Source organism: Mercenaria mercenaria, chromosome 12 (assembly GCF_021730395.1).
Source record: "Mercenaria mercenaria strain notata chromosome 12, MADL_Memer_1, whole genome shotgun sequence".
NCBI lineage: Eukaryota > Metazoa > Mollusca > Bivalvia > Venerida > Veneridae > Mercenaria > Mercenaria mercenaria.
Window position 1 is genome coordinate 34,981,563 of NC_069372.1, and position 17,862 is coordinate 34,999,424.

The 17,862-nt window shown below is 35.5% G+C and overlaps 1 protein-coding gene across 1 annotated transcript in view; it reads right to left on the reverse strand.

Moving 5' to 3' along the window:
- Positions 1-16,623, reverse strand: part of LOC123533872 (mitogen-activated protein kinase 1-like) — a 52,960-nt gene extending 36,337 nt beyond the window's left edge. The window contains exons 1-2 of the mRNA XM_045315816.2: positions 16,469-16,623; positions 7,218-7,344 (exon numbers count right to left, since the gene is read on the reverse strand). Of these exons, the coding sequence (XP_045171751.1) occupies positions 7,218-7,344; positions 16,469-16,584 (243 nt within the window). The 5' untranslated portion in view covers positions 16,585-16,623. The remainder of the gene's footprint in view (positions 1-7,217; positions 7,345-16,468) is intronic.
- Positions 16,624-17,862: the final 1,239 nt, after the last annotated feature.

Consider the following 17,862-nt stretch of genomic DNA (forward strand, 5'->3'; position numbering starts at 1 on the left):
AAGGTTTTTCTATTTTTAGACTTACTGACCTAGTTTTTGAACGCACGTGACCAAGTTTCGAACTTGACCTAGATATCATCAAGATGAACATTCAGACTAACTTTCATACAGATCCCATGGAAAATATGGCCTTTAGAGAGGTCACAAGGTTTTTCTATTATTTGACCTACTGACCTAGTTTTTGATGGCACAGGACCAAGTTTCGAACTTGACCTAGATATCATCAAGGTGAACATTCTGACCAATTTTCATGAAGATCTTATGAAATATATGGCCTCTAGAGAGGTCACAAGGTTTTTCTACTTTTAGACCTACTGACCTAGTTTTTGACTGCACGTGACCCAGTTTCAAACTTGACCTAAATATCATCAAGCTGAACATTCTGACCAACTTTCATAAAGATCCCATGAAAAATGTGACCTCTAGAGTGGTCACAAGCAAAGTTTACGCACGAACGGACGGACGACGGACGCTGCGCGATCACAAAAGCTCACCTTGTCACTTTGTGACAGGTGAGCTAAAAATATTCTGCTCAGTGGGCCAATAAAAAAAATCCGATTGCGGTGTTTTTCGCTGGTCGGTCGGGAGACAGCAAACAAACCTAATTTTAATTTTGGCCTTATCTAGACATTTGAAAAAGGGAAATTAAGGTTACAAATCCTGTTTCAGTGATTTTTTTACAATCATAAGGAAATGAAATGTTAATCTTCAAACCACTATTACCATTAAAGGGGATCCTAAACATTACAATATACTGTGAAATCATTAATATTTGTTGGGGACTAAATTTCGTGCATTATGTTCATTAATATTCGAGGGGGATTAATTTTTGTGGATTTCATGCTTGAGTCAATCCACGAAAATTAATCCCAACGAACAAGTAAAATTCACATTCATTTTATTCTTAAAAGTTGGAATCCATGATTCATATCCCCATGAAATTGCCGTTTTGACCAAATCCACAAAATTTCATACCCACGAAATTAAATGATTTTACAGTATGCCTGTCATGACAGATTACTTTTGCCATTTTGAAGCATTCTACACATTTTCCGGAATATCAACACTATAATTCAAGGGCAGTAACTCCAGAGCAACAAAGAATACCAACCTGGTCACTGAACTTGGCCAATATATTAATATGCCCATTTACATTCTGGCTAAATTTGTTGAACATTGGATAAGAACTGCTTCAGTCATCAAGTGGACAAAATTTTCACAATTTCAAGTAAATCAAGGGCCATAACTTAAGATTGACTGGGAGTATCCAACTGGTTATCAGACTTAAATCTAGCTGGTTATCAAACTTTACCGAGATATTATGCCAATAAACACTGTGACCCAATTGGTCAACACTGGGTTAGACCTGCTCAAGTCAGTCATTGTCAAAATTTTCGCAATTTTGAGTAATTCAAGCAGAGACTTGGAAGATCAAGCTGTTACAGATATTATAGCCAAAATAGTATGCCCATATACACTATGACCAAGTTTGGTGAACATTGAAATAGAACTGTTCATTAGTCAGAGAAAGACAACTCTAGTGCTCGCCACCCATCCACTGCAGGTGATCATATAATATTTCCCTTTTCAGGCGTAAAAGAAAACAATGTTTAATATTTTATGACTGAACAATTTGCTGACTTCTATCTCTGTCAGCTCGGCACAAAAACTGTGAGTGCTTTTATACCCATTTTTTATGCCGAAGAGATTTGTTACGTTTTTTTCCATCTAACAAATTACTGGCATGCTAATGTCAAAATCCTTTAAACTATTCATATTTTTGTCATGTCACGTAGTATGTAAATGGGTTTCAAGTAATCGAATGCATAGATTTGTCTAGGGAAAACTTTCCATATCGCCACAAGGCTTTCCATTGTCATCTCTCCACTGCCGTGCATGATCAATATAATGCAAGATGTTCTTTTTTTATTCATTCTTGTTTTCCATTTAAAGAAACAAGCATCATCATTGTACTTTTTCATGATTCGGTCAGTATCCAAAAAAAAAATAATGACAGCGTCAGGTAACCATGACAACAGTTTAGGTAACAGCAAACCTGTACTTACCAACTTAACTTTGTTACGGGCAAGGTTGTTACCATTTTAATTGTGTAGATTAGAAATCAGCATCTCAGTACTGCAAGACCATTAAGTTTTGTAAATTTTCCTGCAGTCATATTATGCTGGTATTATTCAGTACCTCATCTGAGTGCAATTATTTCTTTCACTTTGCCGGAGGTGATATTCTTGCAATGTAATACTGTTTGATGTTAACATTACAAAATTGGGCCTGTTTAATTGTAATGCCTCTTTAAATCAATTAATTATCATTATTTTTTTTATTAACTTTGCATTGTCATGTTTTGTCAATTAATCCCTTACTACACTTTTTAAGCTAAACTATGACTACTTTCTACATATTATGGCCTGCCATGTTACCAAAGCTAAACTCAAGAATATTTTCCTATTTCCAGTGAAAGCAAAATATGTGATACCTCAGCATTAATAATATAATTGAAATAACTGGCACAATCTACTATAATGATGAACACCTCTATGCAGTCAGTGATTTTGTGAGAAGATCAAAGACTACATTTCACAAATTCCTGTTAAAACATCTTTTGCATGCCTGAACTACTAAAATTATTTCCTGTCTGACAAATGTTAAAAGAAAATTGTCAAATCCAATTTATTATTATAAATCTGTCAGAAAAATATGGTAGCCTAATTGTTAATTAAGCTGAAATCAGAATTCATATCCATTCAACTACACAGGGAAATATTTCTAAGAAAACAACAAAGTGTAAGAGACACTTACACAAGTGGAAATCAGCTTATCCAATTTACTGAAAGCAACGACACAATGCTGGCGGATTTTCACCTAATAATGCAATTCTTTGAAAGATCACAATTATTCAGAAAAAGTCAAAACTCATTTAGAAGAAAACCAAAGTTTTTCCAAGAAATTAGGTATAAAGAGTCAGTTATCATTATCAATTGAAAATCTTCTAACCAAGTGTTAGTGTCAATTTTCTATACTGTGGGACAGGGGGAGGTGGGGGAGTGGAAGGGTGTGTGAATGACTTCCTATCCCCTTAATCACATGCTCCACCCTGAAAAAATCAGAAGATTACCTGGACAGCTTGTAATTATCAGCAGGTTAATTCATGACCTATGCTTGTCCAAAATGTCGGAACAAAATATTAATAATTATGCATTTTCACATTTAAAAGGATTTGAAATGCCCCACTTTCCTAATTTAGGCTGTACAATGCAAGTTTTCTGTTACAATATTTAATACAGACAGTATTACCACCCTGATGCGGCACCTTACAAGGCCATACCATGTCCAAGTTCTAAGTTAATTATAAATGTCATACAGCAGTCCAACAACCCTATCAAAAAGGTATAACATTGCTACCAATTTCCTTCATGTCTGACAGCTAGAGAATTGTCAGGGAGCAATAAATCAATACACACTACCATCATGGGAGAAATCATTGACACAATTATGTACTCACATTCTATGTTAAAAACATTATTTTTACCACTTGGGAGTTTGCAAGTGTTGAATTTTCCCATCTGCATGTGACATTCATTATCTTATCATCTCCTCAATGACAGACTACTGAATTCTTCAATACACTGTGTGGGACAAAACTATGACACAACAAAATGCATGCAGCCTTGCCAATTGTACTAAAATACGGCCAATCTGATGCTGGTCTATTGAGACTGGTCTCCAATATCAGTTTCTCAGTCCCACACTGAGAAAGTAAACACTATGATACCTAGGAGCTGTCCAAGGCTGGACAAAATCGCTCATTTCTTTCCCCAGAGATCTTTTTTAAAGTCTGTTATCTATTGGTAGGCATTTATTGCTGTAGGTTGAAGAAATAACCTGCCTAAATGACAAATGATCAGTCTGAGATAATCTTTTCTATAGGGATACAAACTCCCATACCCTGGTTATATGGTCCCTGACCATTTCCAAATTGGGTTCAGCAGAGAACTTGGTTCTTAGCAACCTACCCTGGTACCATGGTTCCTGACCATCCCCAAATTGTTTTCTGCAGTCAACACACTTCCCCCATACCATATCCAAAAAACATCCAGTTAACATAGTTCTCTCATACCATGGTTCCTGGTTATCCCAAAAATCAGTTCAGCAGCCAGTTAACATACTTTTTTCATACCATGGTTCCTGGTTATCCCGAAAATCAGTTCAGCAGTTAACATACTTCTTTCATACCATGGTTCCTGGTTATCCCGAAAATCAGTTCAGCAGTTAACATACTTCTTTCATACCATGGTTCCTGGTTATCCCGAAAATCAGTTCAGCAGTTAACATACTTCTTTCATACCATGGTTCCTGGTTATCCCGAAAATCAGTTCAGCAGTTAACATACTTCTTTCATACCATGTTTTCTGATTATCTCCCAAATCAGTTCAGCAGTCAACAAAGTTTTCTCATACCATGGTTCCCGACAATTTTAAAATCAGTTCAAACACAGATGTCTTACACCCCAATTCCCTACCTTGATCCCAGTTTGTTTAGTATTCAATATAGTTCTCTTGTACTCTGGTGCAAGGGTTCAGCAGCGAGCTAAGTTCTCTCATACCCTGATCCAGCTCATGAGCACTCCAAAGGAGCTCAAATAACAAGAGCAGTTACTATTAGTGACAAATGCCCCCGAATCGTGCCCAAGAATGCTACAACTGTTTTTGCAGAAAAGACACTTATTTAGGAATGTTAACGGACTATGAGACGTATGGGTTAACTTAAGTTTACAACTGGATAAATCTGCAAACGAGTATGAATGAAAAGACCAGGGTCTTAGCGAACTTAAATTTACAGTTAAACCAATTTTGGAATGCTTACGAACTATAACATCATGGTACTGATGAACTTAGTTCATTGCTGAACCAATCCGGAAATGATCAGGAGCAGAGTTTAGCAGCACTTGAACTAACTTCTCCATGCTAAGACAATCAAACAGAACTTGAAAAGTTGTATTCAAAGCAATAAAGTCTGTATTATGTTGTATCACAATTCTTGATCTACAAACAGGTATTGAACAAGCTCTGACAGATAGCATCATTATTCAGTGAAAACAAGCAATATGAGATATCAGAATTAAAGTATTGCAAAACTTATCAAGAAGTACTGCCAAGCAAATTCTCTGTGAAGGCAGAAAATATTTTTAATTTAGTCACCATCCTATAACAGATACAACCATACCCATAACTCTTTTGCATTGTTGGCCATTTTAGTATATGATTATGTAAAGGGATCTTAAATCTTGAACTTTTATGTTTGAACTAGACCTTTGAGTGAGATGTGTGGATCTAACATGTGACATGTCATACTGTTAAGGTAAATATGTGTACATTCCTCTATGCATAGCAGACAACGAAGCTCTTGCAAAGAAGTAAAACTACCAGTACATTCTTAACAGGATGGCAAACTCTTTGGTGGGTGGAGGTTGTGTGAGTACTAGGGATGGGAACGAATGTTCAAATATTCGAATATTTGAAAATCGGCCGAATATTCGAATATGAAAATCAAATTCGAATATTCGTAAATTAGTGAATAGATTTTTTTTTCAAAAGAACAAAGAAGTATAAAGTTATCGTTGATTTTGTGCAATATAAACATGCTAATTCTGAAGAATAAAACCGTTTGTTCTGCCATGTTTGTTTATCGCGTAATTAACAAGAAAATTGCTTTGCATAATAGACAGGGACCACCGTTATGGATTAACAGTTTGCAAAAGGCGTAAATGTGATGCATGTCAAAAATTGTCCAATTAACAAGAAAATTGCAATGCATAATTGGCAGGGGTTATCGTTACGGATTAACAGTTTGCAACAGGCGTAAATGTGATGCCTTTTTATCTTTTGTTCATTTTTAATGGCGCCTATTTTATCTAACAAATTTAAGATTTTTTTTTTTCGAAAACAATACCAAACAAGTAGATATTGGCGATCTTTATGAAATATTTTGTATGACATTTCAGACCGTCCACAGAATCGGTTTTCATCCACAGCGCCCGGGCAATTCATTTATTGAAATCGGCCGTATTTGAAATAAACTTGAAGTAGTTTATAATAAAATCAAGAAATAACATATGATTGATGCATAAGGTCATATCGAAGGAGGTTTAAGTCTGCCTTCGTTAAGTTTATCGGCTTTTTACACGCTGATGGAAAATTTTCAAAATGGCGGCGATAATACAACAGCGTGACACGTGCTTAAATTGGACAGCCTGCTATTTTTAGATAAAGTTGTGACGGTCTAAATTATAATCGATTTGAAAGGTTTTTTTTATCATTTTGAAGGTAAAACACTGGATCAGTTAAATATGTTCATAATCATACTGACAGAATAGTGAATTAAAACGCTAGGATGGCGGGTTTAACTAGGTAGGAACAAACATTTTTAGGCCTTATTACGTACGATGATTCACGTTTTAAATAACGAAATATATTGTGTATATGCCAACCACTTTAAAAGAATTAAAAGCTGCCATCAAAAAATGTCGAATATTCGAATATGGCGAACTGAATATTCGAATATTGATTTCAGTATTCGTTCCCATCCCTAGTGAGTACAGAAGAAAATTCTGTGAAACGCAATAAAATGAAGATGAAAAATATATCAAAATAACAAGTAAAGTTCTGAGATTTGCTGCGAATCCTCAAAACTTATTTATCCTTTGCAACATTCCACACAGTGGGCTAACGATATTTTCGTTTGCAACATTCCACACAGTGGGCTAAACATTATTTATCCTTTGCAACATTCCTCACAGTGGGCTAACAATAATTATCCTTTGCAACGTTCCATACAGTGGGCTAACAAAGTAACAAACTGGTAACAATGTCAAAAGAGCATCATATTCCATTTACAGATAAATTGTCACTTAATTATCACAATGATAGGTTTTTTTGTTGGGTTTAACGTGGCACCGACACAATAATAGGTCATATGGCGACTGCACAGTGATATATTAAGAGGATATTTATATTTATTACCTGACAATACAATATCATCAAGATTTTCATTTGTTAAAATAAATGTGCTTTTGCTAGGTATATATGGCCTATTTCTAGAAGCAAGCTCAAATTCTGTACTTTAATGTTCTCATCCCCGATATCAAATTCGTCTGGTCTGGCAAAGCTACAAAGATTGTAGATTTTCTACAAAACACTTACATTTTCATGTTTAAATCTTGTTAGAATCTTTATCTCTCTAAGAGTTCTCTGGCAGTATGTTTGATGTTCAAATGGTGATATCTTCTTTACAGCTACTTTCGTCTTTGTTACATTATCAATTGCTGATCTGAAAAAGAGAAGAAAGGTTGCAATTGATTTAGCTATCATAACAAGAGGACCATGATGGTCCTGAATCGCTCACACCTTCCCACATGACCAAGTTTTGAGTATGACGTCGTTTTTTCTATTATTTGACATAGTGACCTAGTTTTTGAGCTCATGTGACCCAGTTTAGAACTTGACCTAGATATTATCAAGATAAAAACTCTGACCAATTTTCAAGAAGATCCATTGAAAAATATGGTCTCTAGAGAGGTCACAAGGTTTTTCTATTATTTGACCTATTGACCTAGTTTTCGAAGGTACGTGACCCTGTTTTGAATTTTAACTAGATATCATCAAGGTGAACATTCTCACTAATTTTCATGAAGATCTCATGAAAAATATGGCCTCTAGAGAGGTCACAAGGTTTTTCTATTTTTATACCTACTGGCCTAGTTTTTGACCGCATGTGACCCAGTTTCGAAACTGACCTAGATATCATCAAGGTGAACATTAAGATCAATTTTCATCAAGATCCATTGAAAAATATGGCCTCTAGAGAGGTCACAAGATTTTAATAATTTTAGACCTACTGACCTAGTTTTTGACCGCAGTTGACCCAGTTTCAAACTTGACCTAGATATCATCAAAATGTACATTCAGACCAACTTTCATACAGATCCCATGAAAAGTATGGCCTCTAGAGAGGTCACAAGGTTTTTTATTATTTGACCTACTGACCTAGTTGTTTAAGGTACAATGTACGTGACCCAGTTTCAAACTTGACCTAGATATTATCAAGGTGAACATTCTGACCAATTTTTATGGAGATCTATTCACAAGTATGGCCTCTAGAGAGGTCACAAGGTTTTTCTATTTTTAGACCTACTGACCTAGTTTTTGACCGCACTTGACCCTGTTTCGAACTTGACCTAGATATCATCAAGATGAACATTCAGACCAATTTTCATACAGATCCCATGAAAAATATGGCCTTTAGAGAGGTCACAAGGTTTTTCTATTCAGGGACTACCTTAGCCTGGAAATTTAGGGAGAAGTGACTTCTCCCTCCTTGGGAAACAGGGAGAAGTTTTGAAATTTTGGGAGAAGTTCGGCAAACGTGAGACAGGACATTGCTTACATGCATTAAATAACAATAATAATGTTTATTCAGTTCCATTTGTAGTATTATCTTGCTATGACTTAAATAAAAATGGTGCAATGTTTCAACAATACAGTACATATTTGTACTGTTTTACTGCAAAATATTTAACAACTTGACACAACAAATCTTTCCTCATATAATCAGTACTTAATATTTCTTGGATTAAATTTTTTCCTTCCTAGAGCAGCTTTTTCAGGTATGTGAGCATTCTGAGTTTAAATTATTTTTATGTTCCTTCAATTTGACAAACTACAGAGTTTAAAAAACTCTCAATCTTACAATGAAATGTTATTTGTATTGATCAGTAGATAAAATGCTTAAAAATCAGGGGCAATTTTTTTTAAAACTACATATTTTGACATAAAAAATCTAAAAATTGGTTAAATGTATTACCTCCCTTTAACACATTTCAGAATTAACTAAGAGTTGTATGCTATTTTTATCAAACAACAAATTTAATAGTTTGTCAAGGGCCATATATTTAACTTATATATGTTTTTAATGAAAGAGAAATGCAGATTAAAATGAATAGTAAGCAGATCCCAATTGAAAAATAAACGTCGGGAGTAACGGGTAGTCTACACTATGATGGCAATAAAAATTTCGAAACGATTTTTATCTGAAAACAAGAATAACTGGATAAGACAAGTACTGAGGGCGTTCGGTTGACCCGAGGTTCCGTGTTTTGACCCGCGAAAATCAAGAAAAACTCGTAGTTGACCCGCACAAAAAAGTGTCCCGTGCGTCGGCTCGATCCGCGAAATGCGTCTCGAGTTCGAAGTTCTGCATTGTTAATCAAAATCTCGGTGAATTTCAATTGTTCGCTGCCACAAACTAAGTATGACAGTAGGCGGAGCGTCGTATGTTAATTAGCTACTGACAGATGTCAATCACTCCACGCGCCGACTGACACGTAATTAGGTTTGTAATTCGGAAGTTAATTATCGCCGTTTTACGAAGTTTTCGGGCTCTCTGATCTCCGATGTCGGTCAGCTTTAATTATTACTCTTTCATTCTTTAATTATCGTTTACTGCAATCACATTAAATGCAAACAATTAGCAGCTTATCATGCGGCGTCAATCTGAAATCGAGTGATCATCTTTTGTTGTCATGGACACGTTTCGCCGCGCGTGCCTCCCGGTGACATCCTGTGTATTGCGTATTGTGTTTACAGACTTTACATAACCGAGAAGTATAATATCGGCGCACTTTATTGCCGATTATGTTTTCCTTTCATCCAATTTTAGGGCGACTTGAACTTCGCTTCTCTGGGCGGGAAGGGCGAAGTGAAATATTTTAAAGCGAAGTTTTCGCTCAACTTCGCCTAAAACGCAGTCCCTGCTATTATTTGACCTACTGGCCTAGTTTTTGACGGCATGTGACCTACTTTCGAAATTGACCTAGATATCATCAAGGTGAACATTTAGACCAACTTTCATACAGATCCCATGAAAAATATGGCCTCTAGAGAGGTCACAAGGTTTTTCTATTATTTCACCTACTGACCTAGTTTTTGATGGCATGTGACCCACTTTCGAACTTGACCTAGATATCATCAAGGTGAACATTCTGACCAATTTTCATGAAGATCTCATGAAATATATGGCCTCTAGAGAGGTCACAAGGTTTTTCTATTTTTAGACCTACTGACCTAGTTTTTAACCGCACGTGACCCAGTTTCGAATTTGACCTAGATATCATCAAGATGAACATTCAGACCAACTTTCATACAGATCCCATGAAAAATGTGGCCTTCAGAGAGGTCACAGGGTTTTTTCTATTATTTGACCTACTGACCTAGTTTTTGACGGCACGTGACCCAGTTTCAAACTTGACCTAGATATCATCAAGATGAACGTTCTGACAAATTTTCATGAAGATCTTTTGAAATATATGGCCTCTAGAGCAGTCACAAGGTTTTTCTATTTTTAGACCTACTGACCTTGTTTTTGAAGGCACGTGACCAAGTTTCAACCTTGACCTAGATATCATCAAGGTGAACATTCTGACCAATTTTCATGAAGATCTTGTGAAATATATGGCCTCTAGAGAGGTCACAAGGTTTTTCTATTTTTAGACCAACTGACCTAGTTTTTGAAGGCACGTGACCCAGTTTCGAACTTGACCTAGATATCATCAAGATGAACATTCTGACCAACTTTCATTAAGATCCCATGAAAAATGTGACCTCTAGAGTGGTCACAAGGAAAAGTTTACGCACACACGCGCGGACGACGGACACCGCGCGATCACAAAAGCTCACCTTGTCACTTTGTGACAGGTGAGCTAACAAAAACATAATACATACAAGTGCAGAAATTTAGGATTCCTCACAAATCTCAAGAATGCATTGGTAACTCTGCCATTCACCACAATTACATGAAACTGGCTCGAACTTTTTAACGTAGTTCCTAATCACAGCTTTTCTCTTATGTAATTTTATAATAAAGTTACTTTTTCATTGGAACATCCTCATGACAATAAATACATGTATTTGCACAGTTTCAAACCTCTTATAGTATTCAAGTAAAGAAGACTTAAACAAAAAAAATTAAAACAAGAACTTCCAAGTTTCTAAGCATAAAAAGTAGTACAAATAAAAAAGGCCATTATTACAACAAAATGTACTTGACCCTGACCTTCACGGTTCACCTTACATGGCCGAAATCTATCTTAACTGTATTTTGTCTCATTATAGTCATAATTTGTACCATTAATTCTAAATTTCTTTTTAGGAGAGCAGATATCATTTTGTGACAGATGAACCAAACAAGAGCTGTCACTAATGGTGACAAATGCCCCCGCAGCGCCTTGACCTTTGACCTGGTGAACCCAAAGTCAGTAAGGGTCGTGTACTCAATAAGTACTATCAGCATGTGAAGTTTGAAGGTCCTGGGTGCAATGGTTCGCGAGTAAAGTGCCTTCATGCAAAAGTTAACGTTGTGACAAACGAACTAACGAACGGATGGACGGACAGTTGAAAATTAATATGCCTCCCTTCAGGGGCATAAAAAGAAAATATCCGAGAAATAATTAGAAAAAGAAAAAAACTGTAAATACTGGTATAACAAAATGTTTTTTTCATGTTACAACACCTGCAGGAAACTGACATGTTCTGGTGCAATTCAAGCATAAAGCATGCAAAACATATAAATACTTTAAGACTTGTTTTAATTATGCATTATACAAATGTAGGGCCATTATACCTGTTTCTGCATAATAATTCCTTCAATGATTTTGGAATGGGGCATTTTCATTAAGAATTTATAGGGGAAAAGTTCAAAAGTGATATGTTTCATCAAAATTTTACATTTAAGAAAAAATTGCTCTGTACAGTAATGTACTGAATTAACATAATGCTATGTGTGCCAAATGTTTCGAGCTAGTAAAATTATTTCCTAAACTTTTGGGATTTTATTTTGCCTTAAAGTCGTCACAAGTCAAAATTACAAATGCTGTGTTTAGCATGGACCACACATAAAGGTGTGAAAACTGAATTAATTTTGCTCTCCTTGTTAACACTTTGAGTAAAACTCTCCCCAAGAAGACAAAAGACAGCAGATTTATACAAGGGTAAATAATACAAGCTTTTTTCCATGTGATTCTGCTGAATCCCAAGGAATCGGATGGTGCCTGACCCAGTTAGACATTCTCTTTGAGTTATGCACAACAAGTCATTGACTTTTGCTGAAGAATGCGGTATATATAACCATCTTGAGCTGTTAAAGGACAGCATGCAAACGGAGATGCAAAATGACAGATAACAGTGATTGTAACAGAACAGTAAAGATATTGTTACCTTTGAATGTATGTAAAGTTATGTGAAGTTTGATGCCAACTGGGTCAAAAAAAGTTAAATTGAAAAGCTTACCATAAAACTTTAACTTTAACACCAAGACCACAGATATATCATAGCCTACTTAATTATTTGAACAGTTGAGCTATGGGGTAATGGGGGTGTTTTAACAGCATACTGATCTTGTCAATGTACCTTTACTCATCAGTTAAAACAGCAGTTTTAATAACTTTTATACAGGAATGTAAAAATTTGATATGAACAGCAGGGGTTTCGTGAGGGAGCGACTTTGGTGAAATAGTCACTTAGAAGCTTCAAAATCGCTCAAATATAACCTAAAAGTGAAATTCAAGTTGCCAGATATTTTTTATCTGCACCACTGCTCGGACTGTTGATGATTTGCACAATGTCAAAAAGAGTGTTGAATACACATACACACATGCCAATAGCAGAATTTAAGCTTCGCCTACTTCAGGTTCTTTTGAGATTTTCGCGAGATGCGTGAAACGAATCAAATTATCTGTTACACCAGAGGCGATTGTAATCGGTTGATAAGCGCTGCAGTTACGTCTTTGACACCTAGTGTTTTATTGTCAACATGTGCGAGTGCAAAAAAACAACGTTATAAAGAAATTGTTGATTAACCATGTGATTAATTGGAATTATAGACACAATCATTTGATATCCATGGTAAAGAATGACATGTAAAGTATTAACTTCGTAAAACTGGCTTTGATTGACTATTGATGAATTGATTTGAATAATTATGTATTTCTAGGTTTGACATGTTTTACTTTCAGTTTTATTCGAATGAGAAACTGTTCACACAAGTGGTGACTTGGTGTTAATAATAAACCCATTTTTATCCTGCATTCATATTTTACCCCAGTGTAGAAAATACTATAAATAACATTAGAAAAACACTATTATCATCATAAACGAACAAAAATTTTATCCTTCTGCTGTCTGGTTCATACACCTGTGAAACGAGATCTCATTCACATGTGATGTTGGCGAGATTTGCTCTATTTTCCGTTTAAGTTGCCAACCTATTTATTTTTATAGCTCTTTGCTTAATGTCAACATAAATTCAATACAAGAGATGTTATTATAACAAATACATCATCAGTGTTCGCATTTTCTGAAAATTTCCCGAGTCCCTGGGACTCAGTACTCCCAAAAATGTTGAGTGCCAGCCAAATATGATTAAGTCTCAGGTTTTGTGGCTACAATATTGACAATTGTCCATGTTTTACAATAAATAACACCTTATTTAACTTCATAAATGTATTTCAGTTCTGATAAACACAACACAGGTACAGAGAAATTACAAAGTTTCATCAAATATGATGGGTTTGACTTTAGCCAACCCTCCTGAAAATGGTGATTGTTTTTTTTCTCTTTTAGCCGGAGACTCCATATCACTCGGTTTGCAATGCATGAGTCAGCTGTTTTCAATAATATCCGCAGTAACCGGTGTCTTTCCAATAATCTAAATCGGTAAGTAGCAATTTTGATAAATTATACGCTAAACCAGTCTGAATACGTCACTGAATGACAATAGGCTACGTCATTCTGTGCTATTTTTAGAAAATAATGCTGCTGAAAATGAAATCGGGATTCCGCCATCTCGATTAGTATTTGTTGACTTTAAACTCGTAACATTCAATTTCATTCACGTATGCAAAAAAATTTGAAAAAATTTGTGTACAAACCAATTTTATTAAAATTATTGTGTATTCAGTGTTTTTAGGCTGTTTTGGGGGCTGAAATGTGGCCCCATACCCCTGTCAAAAAAGTATGTTTTTTCCCCTGTTTCTGAAAAGATTCCCCTTAAAAAAAATTATCCCAACAAAACCCTTTCTATTCTAGATACATTATAAACTTAAAAGTAAACTGGTAAACTGTACCATTTAAAACATGAGACAATGTGTTTTTAAATCATTTTCTTTTTTTTGTTTGTTTGTTTGTTTTGGGTTTAATGCCGTTTTTCAACAGTATTTCAGTTATGTAACGGCGGGCAGTTAACCTAACCAGTTTTCCTGGATTCTGTACCAGTACAAACCTGTTCTCCACAAGTAACTGCCAACTTCCCCACATGAATGATCAGAGGTGGAGGACTAATGATTTCAGACACAATGTCGTTTATCAAATAGCCACGGAGAACATACGCCCCGTCCGAGGATCGAACTCGCGACCCCGCGATCCCCAACGCTCTTACCTACTGAGCTAAGCGGGCGGGTTCATTTTCTTTTTTTTTTTTTTCTTTTTTACTGTAACATATTTATGAAAACACTGTTTTTATCAAGATTAAATTTCCCCCCCTATTTTAGTGGTTACGGCACAATTTCCTCCTCCTAATGGGCCCCAACACCATTCCCCAAAAGCATAAAAAACTCTGGTATTAAAATACTTTTACCGCTTAGTTCAATAGGTAGAGCGTCGGTCTACGGATCGCGGGGTCGTGAGTTCAATCCTCGGGCAGGGCGTGTGTTCTCCATGACGATTTGATAAAAGACATTGTGTCTGAAATCATTCGTCCTCCACCTTTGATTCATGTGGGGAAGTTGGCAGTTACTTGTGGAGAACAGGATTGTACTGATACAGAATCCAGGAACACTGGTTAGGTTAACTGCCTGCCGTTACATAACTGAAATACTGTTGAAAAACGGCGTTAAACCCAAAACAAACAAACATTGTAAACACGAACACTGCATCATACATAGTCATACACCAGAAAACATCGCCAATGGATTTCAATGGTGATTTCCTTACAGAAATATGCAGAATAACTTTGGATGTGACAGGACAGCGACAATCAAAAGTTATCACGCTGTCCCGAAACGACGTATCATAAATTTGGAATTTATTTAGTCACTTCCAAACGAACAGAAGTTAGTTTTAAGTAAGTGCCTAGGGGTACGGATCCGTACCTTTAGACAAGCCTGTTAGGGGTTTTCTAGGGGTACGGACCTCCTTTTTATGGAGATTTAGGGTTATTTACATCTTTAATTTTGTTGAAAATGAAATAACAAATAAGACTTAACCAGTGTTCACTTAAAACTTGGATCTAAATGGTTTACAGATACCAGCGTTCACCCGATTGTTTACCTTTTCTTTCAAAACTTTAATAACCGAGGAACTCCAAATGAATACACTCTTCCGTGCCGATTAGTTTATTGTAAAATAAACAGTTGATAACAGATTAATGACCGATTCTAAACCTTGAATGAATTATATTTGAAATTCAGCAGAAAAAAATTAATTAGGCATAATAATGAGCACCTATTTATTTTGTTATTTAACAAGATATAATGATAATCGGCACGGAACTGACTGTTTAATAATCATTTAACCGACATAAGTGAAAGAAACTGTTTGTGAAAATGTTCCTTGTATCTTGTAACGGCTACCAAATGTGTGGAAAACATAAATACCCTAAGGGTTAATCATTATTAAAAAATAGTTTTTTTTCACAACATAATTTAACATTATTTTGTTTAATCTTTAATCTTTTTTTCTGCCAGTTCGAATCCTCGTGATTTATTTTGTGTTCCTCGGTTATTTACGTTTCGAAAAGAAAATGTAACCAGTCAGATGACATTGGTATCTATAAACAATTTAGATCCTAGTTTGAGGTGAATACTGATAAAGTCTTATTTGTTATTTCATTTTCAACAAAATTTGAAATGTAAATAACCCTTAATCTCTAAAAAATCAGATTCTAGAGGTACGGATCCGTACCCCTAGACACTTCCTAGTTTTAAACATTTGAAATGATAAAACTATAGTTTGATATATTTTTCTACTTAGGTTTCAATACTGAATTTGTCTTGGCTCAGAGAGCCAAAATAGTACTTAAAACATCTTTGAGATAGCTATACAGTACCCCACCCACAATTATCCTTAGGACTCTAATAGGAGGCATATAACATTTTTCAAATTGTAGTCATAGTGCAAAGCCCCGCGTACTTACTGTTTCTACAAACTATAATGCATTTTATAATCAGGTTTTATGTTGCCTGCTTTGTTACACCTTACTCAGATAATTCAATTAAATTTTATACAGGTTATTTAGCTCACATGTTTTGCACGAAAAATCATCCTGCCAAAATTATGGCACCTGCTTTTCCAGTATTTTGCATCCATATGCAACGAAAATGCGAATTCTTACAAGTAACACTTACACAACCATTCCATAAGCACCCTCTCCAACATATTGTAAATTTGTATAACGTGGTCCTATTTCAAATACATGACTTTTCACTAGCTCCTGATTCGGATTCCTGACTTCGGCCGCCATCTTGCTTGTTGATAGTCAAGTTTGGTCACGTGACACAAAAGATACGTCACAGCAGCTCGAAATGCTATAATTAGCAATCCATGCATGAATTGTTAGCTCATAAAGTTTTTTTTTATTTTTACTAGACACTCTTCTTATTATTATGCGCCCGTTTTGAAAAAAAGCGCAATATGTTCTGGCACGCAAGTCTGTTCGTCCGTCAGTCTATCCGTGTCCGCATGCCTGATAACTTGGCATAGGCGTAACAAATGCAGGCCCGTAGCTACATTGAGGCACGGTGCCTCCCTGATTTTCTGCCAAGATATATATGTTTATTATTTTATTCAATCATTGCGCTAATTATTTACAGGTCACTGTTTTATCATAAGCCACTAGATTCTATAACCCGTTGTGTAGGTGTAACATGCACTATTTAGGCCTATCAGGCCCTAAATACTTTTCTGCATCCATTCGCAATCATAGTTTTCAAGAACTGTTATAGATCTCTAGATCTATAAACTTAATACTTATCTGCAGCTGCAATGATATTTTGAACTAGACTGTATTTCAAATCTGAGCACTAGAGGCTACCTTAAGAATCTCATTTGTGAAAAAATATTGAAGAAAAAACTGCTGTAACAAATTTCTTTAACTTTAGCCTATACAACAATAAACCTGTTGAATATCCCAGGCAGAAGATATTTATTGTTAACCCGAGAAAGAAATCACAGAAACTGTCAAGGCGAGATTTCTATAGGAGAGATCGCCATGACGTCACACATAGCATCTGTTTATCTGGTGGTGGGCAAAAACAAAAACATTTGTAGCTTCTACATGGGATTGGAATTTTTAATTCTTAATAATTTTTTTTGCTCGTTTATGGATTTTCAAAATTCAAAAAGTTTTGAAATAGATCTACTTACAATTTTCATATTTTCGTATTCAAATATCTTTTTTTAAATGAATAGCCGTTTCAAATGACATAGGCCTAGAATCTAGCTCTATTTTCAGTAGCGGCGTAGTCCTTGATGTTCAAAACTTTTAGAAAAAGCACTGTAAGTTAAGCGTTCATAATTAATCCATTTTATTTCGAAATAGCCTAATAATTAAAAGTAATTAATAAATTGCTTGTTTTATAACCTTTCCATTGATCAAGAAAACATATTGATATAATTTGTGTTTTAAGAAAGTTTAGGCGGCTAGAAAAACATCACCATAGACGTAGCCAGAGCTTCAAAAATAATACACACATCGTGGCACAAAGTGCCGATTGGGGAAGGGTGGGGAGGAGGTTTCCCT